We start from the raw sequence: 24,771 nt of genomic DNA on the forward strand, positions 1-24,771 counted from the left end.
ATGAACCTACGCTGCACTCCCTCAATAGCAAGAATGTCCTTCTCAAATTTGGAGGCCAAAACTGCACACAGTACTCCAGGTGTGGTCTCTATATAATCTGCCTTCCCATTCTTACCACCAAAGTGGATAACCTCACATTTATCCACATTAAACTGCATCTCCCATGCACCTGCCCACTCACCCAGCCTGTCCAAGACACCCTGCACTCTCATAACATTCTCCTCACATTTCACACTGCCACCCAGATTTGTGTCATCGGCAAATTTGCTAATGTTACTTTTAATTCCCTCATCTAACTCATTAATATATATTGTAAACAGCTGCGGTCCCAGCACTGAACCCTGCGGTACCCCACTGGTCACCGCCTGCCATTCCGAAAGGGACCCGTTAATCGCTATTCTGTTTTCTGTCAGCCAGCCAATTTTCAATCCATGTCAGTACTCTGCCCCCAATACCATGTGCCCTAATTTTGCCCAGTAATCCCCTATGTGGGACTTTATCAAAGGCTTTCTGAAAGTCCAGGTACACTACATCCACTGGCTGTCCCTTGTCCATCTTCATAGTTACATCCTCAAAAAATTCCAGAAGATTAGTCAAGCACGATTTCCCCTTTGTAAGTCCATGCTGACCCGGACCGATCCTGTTACTGCTATCCAAATGTGTCGTAATTTCATCTTTTATAATTGACTCCAGCATCTTTCCCACCACTGACATCAGGCTAACTGGTCCATAATTCCCTGTTTTCTCTCTCCCTCCCTTCTTGAAGAGAGGGACAACATTAGCCACCCTCCAATCCACAGGAACTGATCCTGAATCTATAGAACATTGGAAAATGATTACCAATGCATCCACGATTTCTAAAGCCACCTCCTTAAGTACCCTGCGATGCAGACCATCAGGTCCTGGGGACTTATCAGCCTTCAGACCCAACAACTTATCCAACACCATTTGTAGAAGGGAGAAGTCAAGGGGAGGGAGAGGTCAATGAGAGAGAAACGAGGTCAGGGGTGGGGAAAGGTCACGGGATGGTCAGTGAGAGGGAAAGGGTAAAGGTTAAGGGACACATCAGTGAGGAGAGAGGAAAAGGGGAAAGGACAGGGGGTGGTCAATGAGAGCGGGAGAGGAGAAAGGTCAAAAGATGTTTTGTAAGAGAGAACAGTCAAGGGAGGTTTATGACAAGGAAAAGTTCGGGGTGGGAGAGGACCAAAGGTGGTGAAACCTCTCCATTGCGGTTTGACTGCAGTCCTCAAGCCCACTCACCTCTTCTCCTGCCTCCTCATTGCGTTAAAAAGCGCTTCCCTGCAGCTAATCACCCCGGCCTCGCATCTTATTGGCAAATCTCTCTAATCAATCAGAGCTTCCGAGCAAGGAGTGGTCAATAAGTCCATCAATCAAACGGAGACGTGCTGTCCCACCCCACCACCAGAGCCCGAGCGCGCACACGCGCTGCACTCCACAGCCGCTCATTGGCATGGATCCGTCACCCGTAGCAACGAGCTGCTGGGCGGGCGCTGACCTCGATAGGCTGCAGCCTTCCCACTCGCGCCAATAGATCGAGTCACTTGGGGGAAAAATACGTTCTGCTCTTCTATTGGACCAACCCGCATCCGTCATCGATGGACCAGTGCAGGATTGGTTGGAAGGTGTAGAGCGCCCCTCCTATCCGTCGGCTCCGCGGCGTCCGCTTTTCAGAGCAGCCGCGGCGGCGCAAGAGGGCGGAGCGGGGGTTTTTTGCGAGGCGGTACCGCAAGCCCGGCCTCCGCCCCTCGGCCGAGTCCAGCGCAGTGCGACCCGGGCCGTGTCAGGGCCAGAGCCGGCAGGTGAGCAACTCAGCTGTTTGCAGAGCCGCTCACCCATTCACTTTGCACCGGATCCGCGTCGTCCAGGCGTCCAGGTTGCATGTTCCCAGTTGCCCCCCTCATGACATTTTCCTGCGGCCAAGTTGCAGCCCCTCCATCCGATTGGTTTTTCTCTCTCTTCTGGCATTGCATGCAGCGGTTGCTATTATTTGCATCTGCTCTTCCTGCACGGGAGGTTTAATATTTCAAAATATTTCGCATTCTCCTGCAAGGTACTAAATGCAGTGGGGTTAGGGACGCATTTCCCGCAGAGTTTACCTCCTTGCATTTCTTAACTGTGCACAGTGTAAAAGTATTCCTGCACGAGAGAATTTGTGTGTCACTTTGTACATAAAATTTTATTTTAAATTGCACACTACTCAGTGTATTTGATGTTTTGCATGGGGTGGGAAGGAAGCAGGAGGGAATTGCAGAGAGATTGGATTAGTTATTTGTATGTTTTGGTGCATGAGAGGATTTGAATTTTTTTTTCTATCCTGTCGCTTGGACGGGGGGGGCTGAGGGTGACATTTTTCGGGGGTATTTTCTAAATCTGGTTCACTTGGCATAGACGTCAGCCTTTGCGTCTAAGTCATCTCCATGCCTGCGTTACAATGCACATCTGATTTACTTCGCATTGGTACCACGTAAATTATTTGCAAGGTGGCTACTGTCATATCTTGTGTGGCCACTTTCTAGGACGGGGCAATTTTTTCGTGAAATGTTCCTGCATATCTGCGTTATATAACTTGCATTTTGAATTATTGATGCTTTTTTTTCTGATAACCTGCATCTGTTATTCCTACGAGTGTTTGGGAAGGAGGGGAGGGGGCGGAATTTGTATCAAGATGCCTGACGTTTTTTTGTGTGGGGGCATTTGCTTGTGGTCATCTGCAATTACCCTGCAGTTGTCTAAATTCCTCGTTCTGTACCGGAGGAGCGTTGCGGCGAACGTTGCGGTTAGCTGCGAGGTTGCATTTAGAATAGTACAGCGGAAGAACCGGCCCTTCGTCCATTTTCCCCCTCATTCATGTGGCAATCAAAACATGTCTTAAAAAGTCTTTAATGTGTCTGCCTCCCCGCAGCGCATTCCAGGCATCCACCACTCTACGTGTGTAAAAAAAAACAACAAACAACATTTGGGCTTCCCATCTCCTTTGAATCTGAAATGCATGCCCTCTGGTATGAGACATTTAAACCCTCGCAAGTATACTGACTGTCTGTGTGAGCGTCAGCCTCCGCCGCTCTAGAGAAAACAACCCAAGTTTGTCCACCCTCACGCCCTCTAATCCAGGCAGCATCTTTGCTCTTTGAAAGGTGGGAGGGGGATTATCCTTTGGTTAGGTGACACTGATCGCATCTCTCTCCCTTTCTCTCCAGTGTACACCTCTCACTCACTTCGGCCCACGCCCCTCTCTCTTCCCGCCCACACTCCTGTCTCCTCCCTCCGCCCTAGTATGTACCTGTTGTCAGCTAGCGAAGCCCATCGCACTCACTGGGGCACAGGCCTCCGACAGCAGCTCGCCCGGGTCCTCTGTACTCTGCCGACAGCAGGTTGATGCTTTCACCCTTTCACCCCACGACCTCGTACCCCGTGAGGAAGTCTCGGGAGCTTCGGTAGCGTGGTGTTTTAACAGGATGGCGTTGGTAGCCCCATGCCCAGCCCAAGGTTTGAGATCGGATTTCTCAAACTAGATGACTTTAGGACTTGTTCGTGGCAGCAATTTGTAGAGTATTCGCTGATGTCAGGAAAGAAATTAGGTGGGTAGAAGAAGTTTGTGTTAGTACGATTAGGGAGAACCCAGAAATATCCCTTGCCAGCAGGTAGCAAGAGTGTGGACAGGTGGGCATGTATGTATGGAGAAGGGGGATTTTCATGGTGAATGCCTTGCCTTGGAGAAAAGTTCAAAGTACATATGTCACCAAATACAAACTTAGTTTTCTTGTGGGCATTCACAGTAAAATAAATAGAATCAGTGAAAGACTGCATCCAACAGGACAAACAACCAGAGTGCAAAAACCAGCAAGCTGGACAAATACAAAAAGAAATAATAGCAATAAATAAAAAAAAAACATATCAAGAACGTGGGATGAAAAGTCCTTGAAAGTGAGTCTGTCATGTTTGACCTCTGTTTACTTTCTGATCCGTAGCGTTCTTCCAGGAGTCAGGAATGATGATTTATTTTGGAGTACATGCAAACATACAAATACTCAGCAAACTAAAGAGCTGAGAAATGATGGAATGGATGTGAAGACAAAAGGAATAAAGAAGCCAAGATGGCACCTCTGGAAAAATCCATCACTTTTATAATAAGATGAGGAAAATTCCTTCAATAAGAATAAACTAGTTAATAGGCTACATAATTAAAACAGTGACATCACGTGGGTGACGTGCTAATACTTAGCCAATGAAAAATAAGACAGGTGATAAACTGTTAGTTTAGCTGCTATACCATTTTCTGCCAGTGAGTGTGAAAAACACAGGAGTTTGTTTAAAAAGTATTTTTTTAAAACCACAACAGTAGTTTGTGGAAGCAGTTCAGTGATGGGGTGAGGGAAGCTATCCCCACTGGTTCAAGAGCCTGGTGGTTTAGGGGTAGTAATCATTCCTAAAGCTGGCGGTGTGAGTCCTGAGGCTCCTGTACCACCTTCCTGATGTCAGTGAGAAGAGGGCCTGGGTGTTGGGGGCTCCTGCGACAGCGCTCTGTGTCGACGTGCTCAATGGTGGAACGAGTGAAAAGAAGTATTCAGTGATAGTCTAGCACTGCCAGAGTTAGAGGTTGAACAGGCTCATCGGAAACCTTTTAAAAGGGTCAGCGCGAAGCCGTTACTGCTCGGGATGTTGGTGTTTCTGACATCTGGCGCGATGTCGCTTTCTGTATGATTTCCCTGTGACCACGTGGGTTTCCTCCGGGAGCTCCAGTTTCCTTGCACAGTCCATAGGTGTGCCGGTTAGGAGGTTAATTGGTCATTGTAAACTGTCCTGTGATTGGACTGGGGTTAAATCGGTAGGTTGCTGGGTGGTTCGGCTCTTTGGACTGGAAAGCCCTGTTCCACACTATATCCCTAAATCTGGGAACTGAAGGCCTGTGAGCCTGATTGGTAAATAGTGAAGTTATTGGAGGAATTTCTGAGGGACAGCATCTTCCAACGTTTGGAAAGAGCCATTGAGCACATCAGCAGGAAAGCAGCATCCAATGTTGGGGACCCCTGCCAGTAGGACGTGCTCTCTTGCTGCTGCCATCAGGAAGAAGGTATAGGAGCCTCGGGACCCACATCACCAGCTCCATTAACAGCCCTCATCAATCAGGATCTTGAACCAAATGGGGTAACTTCACTCAACTTCATTTGCCCCATCACTGAAATGTTCCCACAACCTGTGGACTCATGTCAAGGACTCTTCAAATCATGTTCTTGATCTGTTTGCTTATTTATTTATAGTAATTTACTTCTGTATTTGCAGAATTTGTTGTCTTTTGTACTGGTTGAACATCCAGGTCGGTGCAGTCTTCCATTGATTCTGTTATGGTTATTATTCTGTTGTGGGTTTAGATTTAGATTGTAGGTTTATAATTAAGTTCCTTTAATATCAGGGAATATATATAGTATACTTCTCACAGATGTACTCTCCACATTGAGTGAACCCACAATAAAATGAACCTCAGGGTCGTACATGGTGACATATGTACCTTGATAATAAATTTTCTTTGAACTTTAACACGGTTAGTCAGCACGACTTTGAATGGGGAAATATGATCATTCTCTTAGATTATAAGGAGGTAATGTGGCCACTGGAGGCTGGTGGCCTGTCCTGGGGTTAAACGACTGTGTGTAAGGAACAGAGTTTGATTTTACTGTTGTGTTCTGTTGCACATTGGGGTGTGCTATGCTAGCACCAGACTGTGTGGCGACACTTGTAGGTTGCCCCTGGCACACCCTCGGGTGTGTTGGTTGTTAACGCATTCCACTGTACACTTGACTAATAAACTTGAATCTTGGGAGAGATCAGATGTAGGTAGGACAGGGGATGTGGGCTGTCGGCAAGAATCGAGATTGTTTAACGTCATTTCCAGTACACAGCATGAAGGAGAACAAAGTATTCGTTACTCCAGATCCGCTGCACCACAAAAAAAACCCCAATAAAATAAAGAACACAATAAAAAAAAAACATAGAGATGGCCTATATATACATTGTATATCCACAAAGTGACACTCGACTGTACATAAGGTGACTGACAGGAAATGATAAAGTAGTGGTGGTTGGAGGTGTGGAGGGGTGGGTTACTGGGTGGAGGTGTTGGTCAGCTTGGGGAAAGGAACAGTTTTTGAGTCTGGAGGCCCTGGCATAGATACTATGTAGCCTCCTCCCTGATGGCAGTGGGACAGACAGTCCATGAGCAGGGTGGGTGGGATCCTTCCTGATGTTACTGGCCCTTTTCCAGCACCTGATGGTAGGTAGGCTGGTGCAGGTGACGTGTTGGGCAGTTTTGACTACCTCTTGTAGAGCCTCTGCATGGAAATACCTGTTGTATGGAATTTACCGAGTTCTTTTGACCAGGTCCCACTTGGGAGCGTAATCTGGATGGCAGGGTGAGGCAGTTGATTGGAATTTATTATTGTCGTACAAGAGGTACAGTGAAAAATATTTTGTATGCCATTCATACCAATCATTGCCTTGAGGTAGAACAAGGGAAAACAAGAGTGCAGAATAAAGTGTTACAGTTACAGAGAAAGGGCAGTGCAGGCAGACAATAAGCTGCAAGGGTCACAACGAGGTAGATTGTGAGGTCAAGAGCCCATCTTATCATACTGGGGGACCGTTCAATAGTCTGATAACAGCGGGGTAGAAGCTGTCCTCGTACTGGGGGAGCATTCAATAGTCTGATAACAGCGGGGTAGAAGCTGTCCTCGTATTGTGGGACCGTTCAATAGTCTGATAACAGCGGGGTAGAAGCCGTCCTCGTACTGGGGGAGCATTCAATAGTCTGATAACAGCAGGGTAGAAGCTGTCCTCGTACTGGGGGACTGTTCAATAGTCTGATAACAGCGGGGTAGAAGCTGTCCTCGTACTGGGGGACTGTTCAATAGTCTGATAACAGCGGGGTAGAAGCTGTCCTCGTACTGGGGGACTGTTCAATAGTCTGATAACAGCGGGGTAGAAGCTGTCCTCGTACTGGGGGACTGTTCAATAGTCTGATAACAGCGGGGTAGAAGCTGTCCTCGTACTGGGGGACTGTTCAATAGTCTGATAACAGCGGGGTAGAAGCTGTCCTCATACTGGGGGACTGTTCAATAGTCTGATAACAGCGGGGTAGAAGCTGTCCTCGAGCCTGGTGGGATGTGCTCTCAGGCTTTTGTGTCTTCTGCCCGATGGGGGTGGGGGGGGGGGGTAGAGAGAGAATGTCTGGTGTGGGTGGGGTATATTTGATTATGCTGTCTGTTTTACTGAGACAGTGGGAAGTGTAGACAGAGTCCATGGAGGGGAGGCTGGTTTCCGTGATGTGCTGAGCTGTTTCCACAACTCTCTGCGGTTTCCTGCGGTCCCAGGCGGAGCAGTTGCCGTACCGAGCCGTGGTGGTATAAAGCACAGGTGATGGTGGAAGGTGTGCCCGAGGACATACTGCATGTTATTTATAGAAATAATTTGGATGAGAATATATAGGGCATGGTTAGTAAGTTTGCATATGTCACTAAAAGTGGAGGTTCCTCAGCAGTGAGGGACCTTCGTCAGCTGAGGAGCAACAAATGCAGTTTAATTCAGATCAGCGTGAAGGGTTGTGTTCCGAAAACCAGGACGGGATTTTCAGTGTTGAGGAACTGAGTGACCCAAAGGTACAGGGACAGGGTTCCCTAAAAATGACACACTGACCTTTATCAGTCAGGGCACTGAGTACAGGGGTCGGGACGTTATGTTGCAGTTGTACAAAACGTTGGTGAGGCCGCACGTGGAGTATTGTGTTCAGTTCTGGTCCCCTTGCTGCAGGAAAGATGCCATTGAGCTGGAAAGAGTGCAGAGGAGATTTACGAGGATGTTTCTGGGATTTGAGAGCTGAATTATGGAGAGAGGTCGGACAGGTTAGGACTTTATTCCTTGGAGCGTAGGAGACTGAGGGGGGCCTTACAGAGGTGTATAAAACCATGAGGGGCACAGATAGAGTGAATGTGCACAGTCTTTTTCTCCAGGGCTGGGCAATCAAGATCCAGAGGGCACAGGTTTAAGGTGAGAGGGGGAAAGAGTTTTAATAACGACCTGGGGGTAACTTTTTCACCCAGAGGGTGTTCCGTCTATGGAATGAGCTGCCAGAGGCAGTGGTTGAGGCTGGAACTTTAACAACATTTAAAAGGCAGTTGGACAGGTATATGGATAAGGAAGGGTTTAGAACCAGAGTTCCCAAACTGGGGTCCACAGATCCCCTGGTTAAGGGTATTGGTCTATGGCATAACACAGGTTGGGAATTTCTGGTTTAGAGGGATACGGGGCAATCATGGGCAAATGAGCTTCCACTATTACCCCAGTAACCCGTTCCAAGTACCACCTATTCTCTGCGTATAGAAACATTCATGTTGCCTTTAAACAGCCCCCTCGAAGCTTAAAAAACACGTCCTCTGGTATTAGGCGTTTCCACTCTGAGGGAGAAGGATAGCAGCTGTCTACTCTATTTGTGTCTCCTTCAGGTCTCCCCTCAGCCTCCTTAGGAAACAACCCAAGTTTGTCAAACCTCTCCTTATAGTTCATGCCCTCTAATCCAGGCAGCATCCTGGTGAACCTCTTCTGCACCCTCTCCAAAGCCCCCACTCCCTCCTGTTACAGGGAGACCAGAACTGCACACTGTACTCTGAGTGTGAACATAGAATAGTACAGCACAGTACAGGCCCTTTGGCCCACAATGTTGTGCTGACCCTCAAACCCTGCCTCCCATATAACCCCCCGCCTTAAGTTTCTCCATATACCTGTCTAGTAGTCTCTTAAACTTCACCAGTGTATCTGTCTCCACCACTGACTCAGGCAGTGTATTCCACACACCAACCAATCTCTGAGTAAAAAACCTTCCTCTAATATCCCCCTTGAACTTCCCACCCCTTTCCTTAAGGCCATGTCCTCTTGTATTGAGCAGTGGTGCCCTGGGGAAGAGGTGCTGACTATCCACTCTATCTATTCCTCTTATTATTATGTCTCCTCTCATCCTCCTTCTCTCCAAAGAGTAAAGCCCTAACTCCCTTAATCTCTGATCATAATGCATACTCTCTAAACTACGCAGCATCTTGGTAAATCTCCTCTGTACCCTTTCCAATGCTTCCACATCCTTCCTATAGTGAGGCGACCAGAACTGGACACAGTACTCCAATTGTGGCCTAACCAGAGTTTTATAGAGCTGCATCATTACATCGTGACTCTTAAACTCTATCCCTTGACTTATGAGAGCTAACACCCCAGTGGATGTGGTATATTTGGATTTTCAAAAGGCTTTTGACAAGGTCCCACACAGGAGATTAGTGTGCAAACTTAAAGCACACGGTATTGGGGGTAAGGTATTGATGTGGATAGAGAATTGGTTAGCAGACAGGAAGCAAAGAGTGGGAATAAACGAGACCTTTTCAGAATGGCAAGCAGTGACTAGTGGGGTACCGCAAGGCTCAGTGCTGGGACTCCAGTTGTTTACAATATATATTAATGACTTGGATGAGGGAATTAAATGCAGCATCTCCAAGCTTGCGGATGACACGAAGCTGGGTGGCAGTGTTAGCTGTGAGGAGGATGCTAAGAGGATGCAGAGTGACTTGGAGGATGCAGAGTGACTTGGATAGGTTGGGTGAGTGGGCAAATTCATGGCAGATGCAATTTAATGTGGATAAATGTGAAGTTATCCACTTTGGTGGCAAAAATAGGAAAACAGATTATTATCTGAATGGTGGCCGATTAGGAAAAGGGGAGGTGCAACGAGACCTGGGTGTCATTATACACCAGTCATTGAAAGTGGGCATGCAGGTACAGCAGGCGGTGAAAAAGGCGAATGGTATGCTGGCATTTATAGCGAGAGGATTCGAGTACAGGAGCAGGGAGGTACTATTGCAGTTGTACAAGGCCTTGGTGAGACCACACCTGGAGTATTGTGTGCAGTTTTGGTCCCCTAATCTGAGGAAAGACATCCTTGCCATAGAGGGAGTACAAAGAAGGTTCACCAGATTGATTCCTGGGATGGCAGGACTTTCATATGAAGAAAGACTGGATGAACTGGGCTTGTACTCATTGGAATTTAGAAGATTGAGGGGGGATCTGATTGAAACGTATAAAATCCTAAAGGAATTGGACAGGCTAGATGCAGGAAGATTGTTCCCGATGTTGGGGAAGTCCAGAACGAGGGGTCACAGTTTGAGGATAAAGGGGAAGCCTTTTAGGACCGAGATTAGGAAAAACTTCTTCACACAGAGAGTGGTGAATCTGTGGAATTCTCTGCCACAGGAAACAGTTGAGGCCAGTTCATTGGCTATATTTAAGAGGGAGTTAGATATGGCCCTTGTGGCTACTGGGATCAGGGGGTATGGAGGGAAGGCTGGTGCAGGATTCTGAGTTGGATGATCAGCCATGGTCATAATAAATGGCGGTGCAGGCTCGAAGGGCCGAATGGCCTACTCCTGCACCTATTTTCTATAAGCTTTCTTAACTACTCTATCTACCTGTGAGGCAACTTTCAGGGATCTGTGGACATGTACCCCCAGATCCCTCTGCTCCTCCACACTACCAAGTATCCTGCCATTTACTTTGTACTCTGCCTTGGAGTTTGTCCTTCCAAAGTGTACCACCTCACACTTCTCTGGGTTGAACTCCATCTACCACTTCTCAGCCCACTTCTGCGTCCTATCAATGTCTCTCTGCAATCTTAGACAATCCTCTACATTAACTACAACACCAACCTTTGTGTCGTCTGCAAACTTGCCAACCCACCCTTCTACCCCCACATCCAGGTCGTTAATAAAAATGACGAAAAGTAGAGGTCCCAGAACAGATCCTTGTGGGACACCACTAGTCACAACCCTCCAATCTGAATGTACTCCCTCCTGTAGTCTGACCAGAGTTTTATACAGCTGCAATGTGACTTCCCGACTCTCATACTCAATGCCCGACCGACAAAGGCAAGTGAAAGAGTGTTCCTTGAATTTTAATTTAAATATTTGGTCTCTTGGTGGTTCTTTCCTCCACTGGTTGACCTAAGCTCAGTCGCCACTTTATTAGGTACAGGAATGGAACCCGGTGGGTAGTGTGGTCGTCTGCTGCTGTAACCCGTTCACTTCAATGTTAGACATGTTGTGCGTTCACTGATACTCTCCTGCACACCACTGTTGTAATGTGTGGTTATTTGAGTGACTGCCGTCTTCCTGTCAGCTTGAAACAGTCTGGCTATTCTCCCCGACCCCTGTCATACACAAGGCATTTTCACCCACAGAACTGCAGGACAGTAAATATTTCTTTTCTCACACCATTCTCTGTAAACTCTAGAGACTGTGGTGTGTAAAAATCCCAGGAGGTCAGCAGTTTCTGAGATACTCAAACCACCCTATCTGGCACCAACAATCATTCCATGGTCAAAGTCACTTGGATCACATTTTTCCCCCATTCTGATGTTTGGTCTGAACAACAACTGATCCTCTTGACCATGTCTACATGCTTGTATGAGTTGAGTTGCTGCCACATAATTGGTTGATTAGATATTTGCATATGTGCAAGTGTACCTAATAAAGTGGCCACAGTGCATAATGTCTATATCCTCTACCCTGTTGTGGTCACTTCTCTTGTCATGTGGGTGACACCCACTCTTTACCCAAACATCCTCTGGGCTGTAAACTGCCATTCGACTTAAAGACAGGAACTTCTGCAGAGTTTATCCAAGTGATGTTTGGACAACAATTTATGTGCTGGGCCAGATGGAAAAGTCAGGGTGATGGGGCCAAGGTGAGGGAGAGGCCAGTTCAGTTCACTGCTCAAGCTAAGGATCTGTGGAGATCAGTTCAGAACAATATTGGCTTGTGGTTGTTGTTTGCATGAATTTTTTCTCTCTACATTGGGTGTTAGATGTTTTTTTTAATGGGTTCTTTATTTCATGGCTGCCTGTAAGGAGACAACTCTCAAGGGGGTTAATAGATACGAAATCGTACTTTGAGCTTTGTAATGCTGGAGGAACTCAGCCTGTCAGGCACCATCTGTGGAGTGGAATAAAGAGGGGACATTTCGGGCCAAGACCTTTCTTCGAGACTGGGGCAGAAACCGGAATACAATGGTAGGGAGGAGGCAGAGGAGTACCAGGTGACAGGTGAGACCAGGTGAGGGTGGGATGAAGTGAGAAGCTGGGAGGTAAAGGGCTGAAGAATGAGGAATCTGGTAGGGAAGGAGAGTGGACCATGGGAGAAAGGGAAGGAGGAGGGGCACCGAAGGGGAACCAGGATAAGAACTAGAAAGAGAAGGCGGGGAGGGGAAAATTACCTGAAGTTAGAGAAATCTATGTTCATGTCATCAGGTTGGAAACGCCCCAGATGGAATGAGGTGTTACTCCCCCACACTGAATTTGGCTGCATCGTGGTGGTGGTAGAGGAGGTTGTGGACCAACATGTTGGAATGGGCAGGGAAGTCAAATTGAAATGGTAACCACCAGGAAATCTGCTATCTGGGGTGGACAGAATGAAGCTGTTTGATTTCTTCCTTTTACCCTCCTCCCACCCCCACCGCAAACCCTCCTTCCCCTGCCATCCAGCCAGAAGCAGCCTGTGACTGTCCACGTCCTGCTACAGGAGCCAGGGTTCCTGAAGTGCTCCAAACCAGTTTTTCAGCTTGATGCGCTTTCCCCACCCTGCCTGCCGTGCCTTTTGTTCCTGCCTTTTACAATCAAGATTTCATTTAAAAGGCAATCATAAATATAAAAAGAAGACCGTGCTCACATTCACACCCACAGCTATTTATTGCACTCTCTTGACACACTCCATCCTTACCCAGTGTGTGTGGAGGTGTTGGCTTTTCCCAAGGCAAGGCGACTCTTCTTCAGATACAGGGCACCGGTGACCTTCAAGTTACCTGCTGGAACTACTAGTCTGAACGCCTGGTCATCTCAAAGTGGTGTTGCAGGTAGATGGGTGGTGAGGGTGGATTCTGGCGCTTATTCCCTGAAAGTGGAGTCACAGGTAGACAGGGTGGTGAAGAAGGCACTTGGGACGCTGCCCTTCATCAGTCAGGGCACTGAGTACAGGAGTTGGGAGGTTATGTTGCAGTTGTACAAGACGTTGGTGAGACCACACTTGGAGTATTGTGTTAAGGGTGCAGAGGATGTTACCGGGATTCAAGGGACTGAGTTATGGAGAGAGGTTGTGCAGGTTGGGACTTTATTCCTTGGAGTGTGGGAGATTGAGGGGTGACCTTAGGAGGGGGACAGGCAGAGTGAATGTGTGCAGCCTTTTTCCCCAGGGTCGGGCAATCAAGAGCCAGAGGGTTTAAGGTGGGGGGGGGGCAGAAAAAGAGATTTAATATGGACCCAAGGAGCAACTTTTTCACCCAGAGGGTAGCCCATTTATGGAATGAGCTGCCAGAGGAAGTGGTTGAGGCTGGTACATTAATCAGAATCAGGTTTGTGTCGTGAATGTTATTAACTCAGCAGCAGCAGTTCAATACATAATATAGAAGAGAAATTTAAAATAAGTAAATCAATTACAGTATGCGTATATTGACAAGATTAAAAATCATGCAAAAAAAGAGAATTAATACATATTTAAAAAGTGAGATAGCATTGACGGGTTCAATGTCCAATGTCCATTTAGGAATCGGATGGCAGAGGGGAAGAAGCTGTTCCTGAATCGCTGAGTGGAATAACGTTAAAAAGGCACTTTGACAGGAAAGATTTAGAACGGGTTCCCAAGCTGGGGTCTACAGACATCTTGATCCATGGCGGAAAGAAAGGTTGGGAACCCCTGCTGTAGAGGGATATGGGGCAAATTTGAGCAGACGGGCCTGGCATGAAGGGCATCCTTTGCCTCTTACCTATTTATCTCACTATTTGTATGTTAAGGCAAGGCACTGTGTGGTACCTGTTATCTGTTGGCGGTGTGCAGGCGGAGATGTGTGCTCTTCCTCTCTCCTAGTGCTGTTATGCAGAATGCAAGATGCTGTGCTCTGTCCCTTACTTCAACACCAAGCCACTGTGGTTTGAGTAGATGGCATCCCCACCCATGTCAGTGTGTGCAAGAGTGGGAGAGCCACTGTCGGAAAGGTGACGTGGTAATGTAGCGGTTAGAATAATGCATGACAGCGCCATCTGTTGGTGACACAGATTCAATTCCCACAGCTCTCTGCAAGGAGTTTGTATGTTCTACCTGTGGCTGTCCCATCACACACTCCCGGTTTCAGGCAGAGTGAAGCTCCCTCTACCCCATCCCATCACACACTCCCAGGGTCAGACACAGAGTGAAGCTCCCTCCACACTGTCCCATCACACACTCCCAGGGTCAGACACAGAGTGAATCTCCCTCCACACCGTCCCATCACACACTCCCAGGGTCAGACACAGAGTGAAGCTCCCTCCACACTGTCCCATCACACACTCCCAGGGTCAGACACAGAGTGAATCTCCCTCCACACCGTCCCATCACACACTCCCAGGGTCACACACAGAGTGAAGCTCCCTCCACACCGTCCCATCAAACACTCCCAGGGTCAGACACAGAGTGAAGCTCCCTCCACACCGTCCCATCACACACTCCCAGGGTCAGACACTGAGTGAAGCTCCCTCCACACCATCCCATCACACACTCCCGGGGTCAGACACAGAGTGAAGCTCCCTCCACACCGTCCCATCACACACTCCCGGGGTCAGACACAGAGTGAAGCTCCCTCCACACTGTCCCATCACACACTCCCGGGGTCAGACACAAAGTGAAGCTCCCTCCACACCATCCCATCACACACTCCCGGGGATGGGGTTTGGGTTAGTGAGTTAATGAGCTCTGTTGGGGCTGGAAACATGATACCACTGGCTTCCCTTTGGATTTTGGCTGGCTGCACTAAGGACACATTTCACTGTGTTTCAATATACAGGTGTCAGCTAAAGCAAATCTTTATGTTTAAATACACAACTGTACATCATTGGAACAGGTTCTTTGGTGCATGATGTTGAACCAGACTGGAGGGAAACAGGGTTATTTTGGCTTTTAATTAATTCTTTTTATTAAGTGCAATTGTGAACAATAGCCAGATCAGAAATGCTGATCAAGTCAACTAGTTCCCAAAGAGAACCCTGACAGGCCAATCAGATGGTTCACTGCTGCTCAGCGATAGAACACAAAACATGCACAAGGGTCTCTTGCCCCCATCTGAGCAGTGCAGCGGAGGTATGTGCTATGCATGACCTGATCTGAAAGCATCATGTTGACTCGTAACAGATCATGTTCACGGTGGAACAGCTTAGTCAAGCACTGATGGACAAATTATACCTCCACTACCCCTATTCACATACCTTAAATCCAGACATAGGAGCAGAATTATATCATTCAGCCCATGGAATCTGCTCCACTGTTCAATCATGGCTGATTTATTATCCCTCTCAACCCCATTCTCCTGCCTTCTCCCCAATACCCTGGTTAATCAAGAACCTGTCAACCTCCACCTTAAATATACCCAATGATTTGGCCTTTTCAGCTGTCCATGGAAATGAATTCCACAGATTCACCACTCTCTGGCTAAAGAAATTCTTCATCTTCGTTCTAAATGGATGTCCCTCTATTCTAAGGCTGTGCCCTCTGGTTCTGGACTCCCCCACCGTGGGAAACATCCTCTGCACGTCAACTTTATGTAGGCCTTTCAATATTTGATAGGATTTAATGACGCCCCCCCGCCCCCATTCTAAATTCCGAGTACAGGCTGAGAGCCATCAAATGCTTAAATGCCCTCCCTTTCATTTCCGGGATAATTCTTGTGAACTTCCACTGGATCCCCTCCAATGCTAGCACAACCTTTCTTAAATTCCCTGCACATCACTGTGTATGTGTAGCTGCTTCTTGAACACCTTCATCGTATCTGCCTCCATCACCAACCACTCTGTTTTTTAAAAAAAAAATGACCCTGCACATCTCCTTTGAACTTTCCCCCTCTCACCTTAAACACATGCCCTCTGGTAATAGACATCTCCACCCCGGGGGAACAGATACCATCGGTCTACTCCATCTGTGCCTCTCAATCTTATAAACCTCTATCAGATCTCCATCAGCCCCTGCCACTTCAGCAAAAAACAACCAAAGTTCGTCCAACTTCTCCATTTCACTGATGCCCATGAATCCAAGCAGGATCCTGGTGAATGTCTTCTGCACACTCCAAAGCTCCCACGCCCTTCTGGTACTGTGAAGACCAGAACGACACTCAATACTCCGAGTGGTTTGACCAGAGTTTTATATGGCTGCCACATGACTTTCCGACTCCTGTACTCAATGCCCCAACCAGCCTGCCCACCATCAGGGAGACACATACAGAAAAGTGCTAGAAAAGGGCCAGTAACATCAGGAAGGAGCCTGTCCACCCTGCTCATGGACTGTTTGTCCCACTCCTGTCAGGAGGCTACGTAGCAACCACACCAGGACCACCAGACACAAAAACAGTTCCTTTCCCCGAGCAGTGAGGCTGATCAACACTTCCACTCAGTAACCCACCCCTCCACACCCCCAACCACCACTACTTTATCACTTCCTGTCGGTCACCTTATGTATAGACACCCCTGTGTCTGGTCTCACTGCACGAACAATCGATCTGTGTGTACAAATTATCTGATTGCTTTTTTAAAATCTTGATGCCCTTGAACTTAGTGTGTTTATTTGTGCTGCCTCGGATTTGGAGTAACAATAATTTTGTTCTCTTTCACACTTGTATATGGGAATGACATTAAATAATTTTCAGTTCACGTAATCAAGAGATGAAGGTATTCTAAGGCTGGAGAGGTGAAGCCAAGCTGAACACTTTCTGATGTTGGTACTGAGGAGTATGCTGCTCTGTGGGAGAGTGGCTGCCTCTGAGCAACGTGTCACACGTTGATTTGATAATTCCTTCCCTCGGCATTGTTAAATATCTGGGTCATGACAAATGAGTCGATGCGCAAACTATTTGAGCTCAGTTTCTGGCAGTCGGGAACATTCGGCAGACGTGAAATTGTGCCAGGTTCTCAATATCTTCTCCAACACGAGCTTCCAAGGTCAGACACAGAGTGAAGCTCCCTCCACACCGTCAGATCACACACTCCCGGGGTCAGACACAGAGTGAAGCTCCCTCCACACTGGCCCATCACACGGTCCCAGGGTCAGACACAGAGTGAAGCTCCCTCCACATGGTCCCATCACACACTCCCGGGGTCAGACACAGAGTGAAGCTCCCTCCACACTGTCCCATCACACACTCCCAGGGTCAGACACAGAGTGAATCCCCCTCCACACCGTCCCATCACACACTCCGGGGGTCAGACACAGAGTGAAGCTCCCTCCACACTGTCCCATCACACACTCTGGGGGTCAGACACAGAGTGAAACTCCCTCCACACCGTCCCATCACACACTCCGGGGGTCAGACACAGAGTGAAGCTCCCTCCACACCGTCCCATCACAGACTCCCGGGGTCAGACTCTGAGTGAATCATCCTCCTTCACTGGCCCAACACACACTCTTAGCATCAGACAGAGTGAAGCTCCCTCCACACTGTCCCATCACACACTCCCTGGGTCAGACAGAGTGTGAAACTCCCTCCACACTGTCCCATCACTCACTCCCGGGGTCAGACACAGAGTGAAGCTCCCTCCACACCGTCCCATCACGCTCTCCCGGGGTCAGAGACAGTGTGAAGCTCCCTCCGGACTGTCTCATTACACGCACCCTTGTAGTCAAACACCATGAAGTTGTCCCCCACACCGTTTCATCATACACTCAGACACAGAGTGAATTTCTCTCCGTTCTTTCCCACCCCCAGGATGGCTCACCACACCCATCCGGATGACGCAGAACGCTTTCTGTTCGTGGACCGGGGCTACGTGTCGAATCCGGCCTCCCAGGCGGACTGGACGGCTAAGCGGCTGGTATGGGTGCCCTCAGCTAGGCATGGCTTTGAGGCAGCCAGCGTGCGGGAGGAGCGGCCGGGCGAGGTGGTGGTGGAGCTGGTGGAGGGCAGCCGTCTCCTGACCGTGCCCCGTGACGACTTGCAGCGCATGAACCCCCCCAAGTTCGCCAAGGTGGAAGACATGGCTGAGCTCACCTGCCTCAACGAAGCATCTGTCCTGCACAACCTCAAGGATCGTTACTACTCTGGCCTTATTTATGTGAGTTCTGCAGTGAGGGGGAGGAGGGGTTGGTGAGGGTCCATTGTGTGAGTAATGGGGAAAGATGATGTGCGCAAGGCATCTGGGGCCAAGTAGACCATTGTCATGAAAAATGGGCCTATTAAAGGGTAGAGGGCTGAATGTACTTCAGTTTGGGGGGGGTGGGGGTGGTTGGTGGTCCCCTGTAGTTTCTGTGGCTTTGGCACCTTCCCTCTCCAACCCTTCCACCCCTCTTCCCTCTGCTCTGCCTTTTTCACCACACAGCCGGTATGTGCAGACTACGTGAGATCCTTGGTGATGTTTATGCAGAGGAACTCAAAGCAGTTTACCCTCTCAACCCCAGATTCATTGATGTCAACAGGGGGTAGACTGTCTCCATTCCTCCTGCAGTCCACAACCAGCTCCCACAGGTGATAGGTGAACCCTGAAGGGGGAGGGGATGAAGTAAAGAGCTGGGAAGTGGAAGAGACAGAAGGTCATGGAAGAAAGAAAAGGGGGAAAAAGCATCAGAGAGAGGCAATGTGCAGACAAGGAGATGAGGTGAGAGGGGGAAAAGGGAATGGGAAATGGTGAAGAGGGGTGGAGGGCATTACCGGCTCAAGAAATAGATGTTCATACCGTTAGGTTGGTGGCTACCCAAACGGAATATAAGGTGTTGCTCCTCCAACCAGAGTGTTGCCTCATCACAACAGTGGAGGAGTCCGTGGACAGATATTTCAGAATGGAAATGGGAAGTGGAATTAAAATGGGTGGTCATGGGAGATCCTGCTTTTTCCGGTGGAAGGAGCACAGGTGCTGGGCAAAGTGGTCTCCCAATCTGCATGGGGTCTCACTGATATACAGGAGATCACACTGGGAGCACCAGACACAGTATATAAACCCCAACAGACTTTCAGGTAACTTGTCGCCTTACCTGGAAGGACTGTTTGGGGCCGTGAATTGTTGTGAGGGAGGAGGTGTAGAGGCAGGTGTAGCACTTGTTCCGCTTGCAAGGATAAGTGCCAGGAGGGAGATCAGTGGGGAGGGATGAATGGACAAAGGAGTCGCATAGGGTACGATCCTTGCGGAAAGCAGAAAGTTGGGTGGGGGAGGGGTGGTGGAGGGAGAGATGTACTTGGTGGTGGGATCCCGTTGGAGATGGCAGAAGTTTTGGAGAATTATGTGCTGGACGCAGAGACTGGTGGGCTGATAGGTGAGGACTAGAGGAACCCTAACCCTAGTAGAGTGGTGTGAGGATGGGGTAAGAGCAGACGTACATGAAATGGAAGATATGCTGTTGAATGTTGATGGTGGAGGAAAAGAAGCCCCTTCTTTGGGGGGGAGAAAAGAAAGGACAGCTCCTTCGTTCTAGAATGAAAAGCCTTATTCGGAAAGCAGATGAACTGATAGAAGGGGATGGCATTTTTACAACGCCATGAAGGAGATGGTATAGTCCAGGTAGCTGTGAGAGTCCGTGGGTTTATAATAGACAGCAGTGCATAAGCTGTCTCCAGAGATGGAGACAGTGAGATCGAGAAAGGGGAGGGAGGTGTCTTAAATGGACCAGCTAAATTTGAGGGCAGGATGGAAATTGGAGGCAAAGTGGATGAAGTCAATGAGTTCAGCATGGGTGCAGGAAGCAGCACCAATGTAGTCATCAGTGTAGCGTAGGAAAAGTGCAGGATGTTCACCGGTGTAGGCTTGGAATGTAGCCGACAAACAGGTAGACATAGCTGGGACCCATGCGAATGCCCGTGGCTACCCTTTTTGTTTAAAGAAGTGTGAGGAGTCAAAAGAGAAATTGTTTAGAGTGAGGACATTCTGCTAGGTGGAGGAGAGTTGTGGTGGAGGGGAACTGATTAGGTCTGGTGTCCAGAAAAAAAGGAGAGCTTTGAGGCCTTACTGGTGGAGGATGGAGGTGTAGAGGGACTGGCCATCCATTGTAAAAATAAGATGATGGGGGCCAAGGAACTTGAAATTATTGAAAAGATCCAGAGTGTGTGAAGTGTAATGAATGTAGGTAGGAAGGGACTAAACAAGGGGGGATAAAACAGTTGAAGTTTGCAGATATGAGTTCAGTGGGGCAGGAACAAGCTGAAACAATGGGCCCATTTCCTTTGTTTCAGGCACTGATTGTCCACCCAGTCTGTGTTTCTTATTGGCTTATTGTCTGTCAATCACCTCTTGTCCTCCTTCACTCCAAAGAGAAAAGCCCTGGCCCACTCAACCTTTCCTCATAAGACGTGCTCTCAAATCAGGCCGCATCCTGGTAAATCTCCTCTGCAGCCTCTTTAAAACTTCCACATCCTTGCCATAATGAAGTGACCAGAACTGAACACAATACCCTGTGCAGTCTAACCAGAGTTTTAGAGAGCTGCAACGTTACCTCATAGCTCCTGACTGATGAACTCAGTCCGCTGACTAATGAAGGCCTGCACTCTATACACGTTCATGACCACTCATCAACTTGTGTGGCAATTTTGATGAATCTGTGGACATGGACCCCAAGATCCCTGTCCCTCCACACTGGTAAGAATCCTGTCATGAACCCCGTATTCTACCTTCCAAAGTGAATCACTTCACACTTTTCCAGATTGAACTCCATTTACCACTTGTCAGCTCAACTCTGCATCCTGTCAATGTCCCATTGTAACCCATGACAGCTTTCTACACCGTCCACAACTCCATCAACCTTCATGTCATCTGCAAACTTACTAGCTCACCATCCAAGTCATTTATAAAAAAAATCACAGAGTAGGGGTCCCAGAACAGATCCCTGTGGAACACCACTGGTCACTGATCTCCAGAATACGCTCCATCTACTAGCACCTATTGCCTTCTGTTGGCAAGGCCATTCCAAATCCACATAGCCTCGTTTTTCTGGATCCCACATGGACCCTTTTAAATCTCATCCCCCTCTCACCTTAATCCTGTGCCCTCTGGTTCTTGATTGCCCAACCTTGAGGAGAAAGTCTGTGCACGTTCACTCTATCTGTGCCCCTCATGGTTTTATACTCTGTAAGGTCACCCCTACTGAGGTTATTTCGAGTATTTTTAAAACCAAACTTCCAAATGAAAAGAAACGGTGGGTGTTGCAGCTACCCATGTTATGAAATACATTGATTAAATAGAAAATAGTGTCAAGAAATAAAGATTTAAAAAAACAGCTGTACAGCTGTAACGTAGCATTCCAACTTTATAACAGTGTAGTGGTTCTGTTACACTCCCCAGGGTCTTGCTGTTCACTGTCAAAGTTTGTATTCCCAAAATGCAACACCTCACAATAACTGAACTGAACATAATACTCCAAGTGAAACTTCAACAACGTCTTGTATAACTGTAACATAATGTCCCAACTGATGTTCTTTTTGAACGTTTACGATGATCTGACTGATAATAAATATTACCAATGTTTAGTGGGAAATTTTTGTTCAAATTACTGGAGGGACGCGAACTTGAGGAGTGGAGGAATCGGGTTGGGGGCTGAAGGATACCATTGGTATCTTATTTAAGCCCATCATCCTTCTGGCGCACAGGTCGCCAACAGCAGCTCACCAAAGTCCTCTGTCCTCGGCCAGTCTTCCAAGTTGTCCCCAGGTGTAGCCTGTCTTTGGAGATCCTTCCTCTCCCAGGAGTGAGGTCTTTGGAGATTCTGTTGTCATTTCTGAAGCTCTGGGTTTTTACAGGGTGGGGTTGCTAGCCCCATGCCCAACCCTCCTCTTTCCACAGCCAGGCCTGGGACCATTCATGGCTGAGTTGGTCTGATTGTATCCCTCATACTCTCCATAGCTTAGACCACAAAAATTGGCTTGTTGGCCCGTCAAGTCAGCTCCCCAATTTCATCATGGCTGACCCATTTCCTCACAGCCCCAATCCCCTGCAAAACTTTGTAGCTTCTCTGTAACTCCACCATTCTCAGCAGGATCCTACCACTAAGACTGAACATCTTCTCCCCTTTCTCCGAACCCTCTGGGTGCTCTGGTTTCCTCTCAATCCAAAGGATAGTCATTGTAAATTGTCCTCTGATTAGGCTAGGGTTAAGTCAGGGATTGCTCAGAGTTGTGTCTCGTTGGGCTGGGAGGACCTGCTGTGCACAGGGATTGTTTGGAGTTGTCTCTTGGGCTGGGAGGACCTGCTATGCACAGGGATTGCTTGGAGTTGCCTCGTTGGGCTCGGAGGACCTGCTGTGCATGGTATCTCCGAATAAGTAAAATTTCAATGAGATCCTGCCACTGAGCACTTTTCCTCCACTGTGCTCTCTCAGTTTAATCAGGCTTTTTATTCTGAGAGTTGGGGAACGAATTGAGGGGCAATTTTTGTTTTATCCACGTGGTACTTGGAACAAGCTTTCAGAGAAAGTGGCGAGGCAGGGATGAAAATGGTTCCAGGATTGAAAAGCTTGTCATGTGAGGACCAACTGATGGCTCTGGGCGTCCATTCAGTGGAATTCACAAGGATGAGGAGTGGCCGCGTTGAAACCTGTTGAATGGTGAAAGGCCTCACGAGAGTGGATGTGGAGAGTCTTGTTTCCTCTGGTGGGAGAGTCTAAGACCAGAGGACACAGCCTCAAAATAGAGGGGCATCATTTTAGAACAGAGATAAGGAGGAATTTCTTTAGACAGAGTGGCAAATCTGTGAATTCTTTGCCAAGTCATAGGGTATATTGAAAGCAAACATTGATAGATTCTTCCACGGATAAGAGGAAGTATTCTTGATTAGTCAGGGTACAAGGGATATTGGGAGAAGACAGGATGTTGGGGCTGAGAGGGAAATGGATCAGCCATGAAGAAATGGTGAAGCAGACTTGATGGCCCAAATGGCCTCATTCTGCTCCTGTATTTGGTCTTGGATGGGAAGAGTTCAGAGGGATGCGGGCAGATAGAACATGGAGAAATTTACAAGGATATTGCCAGGACTGAAGAACCTGAGCAAAAAGAAAGATTAGGATTTTATTCCTTCCAACATAGAAGACGTAGGGGAGATTTGATAGAAGTATACAAAATTATGGAGGATATAGATATGGTAAATGCATATCTTTGAGAAGTTTGGATTGGTATCTGGATGGTGGGCACCTGGAGGGCCATGGTCTGGGTGCAAGTCGATGGGAGTAGGTTGATTAAAAGGCTCGACATGGACGAGAAGGCCAAAGGGCCTGTGTCTGTGTTGTACTTTTCTGAGGCTCGAAGGGCTAAATGGGTGGGAATCTGGGCGGATGGGCCAAAGGGTTTCCATCCATGGAGTATTGTAGATCTGTGATGGGGTAGACTGGGACCCATGGAGTATTGCAGATCTGTGATGGGGTAAACTGGGACCCATGGAGTATTGCAGATCTGTGATGGGGTAAACTGGGACCCATGGAGCATTGTAGATCTGTGATGGGGTAGACTGGGACCCATGGAGTATTGCAGATCTGTGATGGGGTAAACTGGGACCCATGGAGTATTGCAGATCTGTGATGCGGTAGACTGGGACCCATGGAGCATTGTAGATCTGTGATGGGGTAGACTGGGACCCATGGAGTATTGCAGATCTGTGATGGGGTAAACTGGGACCCATGGAGTATTGCAGATCTGTGATGGGGTAGACTGGGACCCACGGAGCATTGTAGATCTGTGATGGGGTCGACTGGGACCCATGGAGTATTGTAGATCTGTGATGGGGTAGACTGGGACCCATGGAGTATTGCAGATCTGTGACGGGGTAGACTGGGACCCATGGAGCATTGTAGATCTGTGATGGGGTAGACTGGGATCCATGCAGTATTGCAGATCTGTGATGGGGTAGATGGGTGGTATTGTCTCACCTGATTTGTCCTGGCTCGTTCCACAGACTTACTCAGGCCTGTTCTGTGTCGTGATCAACCCCTACAAGAATCTGCCTATCTACACAGAGCAAATAGTCGAGATGTACAGGGGCAAGAAGAGGCATGAAATGCCTCCTCACATCTACGCCATCTCGGAGACCGCCTATCGAAGCATGCTGCAAGGTAAGACTCTGCCCAACACGACGTCCTACTGGATTCCCTGGGGATGTGTCTGTCTCACACTCCACGGATCAGGCATAGAGCGAAAATTCCTCTACACCGTCCCATCACACACTCCTGGACTCTCACACAGAGTGAAGTCCCACCACACCGTCCCATCACACACTTCTGGGGTGAGACACAGAGTGAAGCTCCCTCCATACCATCTCATCACACTCTTCCAGGGTCAGACATACAGTGTGGCTTCCTCCACACCGTCCCATCACACACTCCCGGGGTCAGACACAGAGTGAAGCTCTCTCCACGCTATCCCATCTCACATTCCTGGGGTCAGATATAGAGTGAAGCTCCCTCTACAGCATCCCATCACAAACTCTCAGGGGCAAAGATAGACTAAAGCTAACTCCACACCATCTCTTCACACACTCCCGGGGTCAGACATGGAGCAAGGCTCCCTCCACACGGTCCCATCACACAATCCCGAGGTCAGACACATCGTGAAGCTCCCTCCACACCAGCACATCACACAATCCCGGGGTCAGAGAGTGAAGCTCTCTCCTCACCATTCCATCACACCCTCCTGAGGTCAAACACAGATTGAATCTCCCTCCACACTGTTCCATCTGAAACTCCTGGAGTCAGTCAGACA

The 24,771-nt window shown here is 48.3% G+C and overlaps 1 protein-coding gene across 1 annotated transcript; it reads left to right on the forward strand.

The window, feature by feature from the left end:
• Positions 1-1,702: 1,702 nt before the first annotated feature.
• Positions 1,703-24,125, forward strand: LOC140193779 (myosin-10; the record flags this gene model as incomplete). The annotated part of the gene is made up of 3 exons (XM_072250947.1): positions 1,703-1,820; positions 17,815-18,160; positions 23,969-24,125. Coding segments are annotated over exons 2-3 (502 nt in total), but the record flags the coding sequence as incomplete, so codon positions are not given.
• Positions 24,126-24,771: the final 646 nt, after the last annotated feature.

This window comes from Mobula birostris, unplaced genomic scaffold (assembly GCF_030028105.1).
Source record: "Mobula birostris isolate sMobBir1 unplaced genomic scaffold, sMobBir1.hap1 scaffold_842, whole genome shotgun sequence".
Lineage (NCBI taxonomy): Eukaryota > Metazoa > Chordata > Chondrichthyes > Myliobatiformes > Myliobatidae > Mobula > Mobula birostris.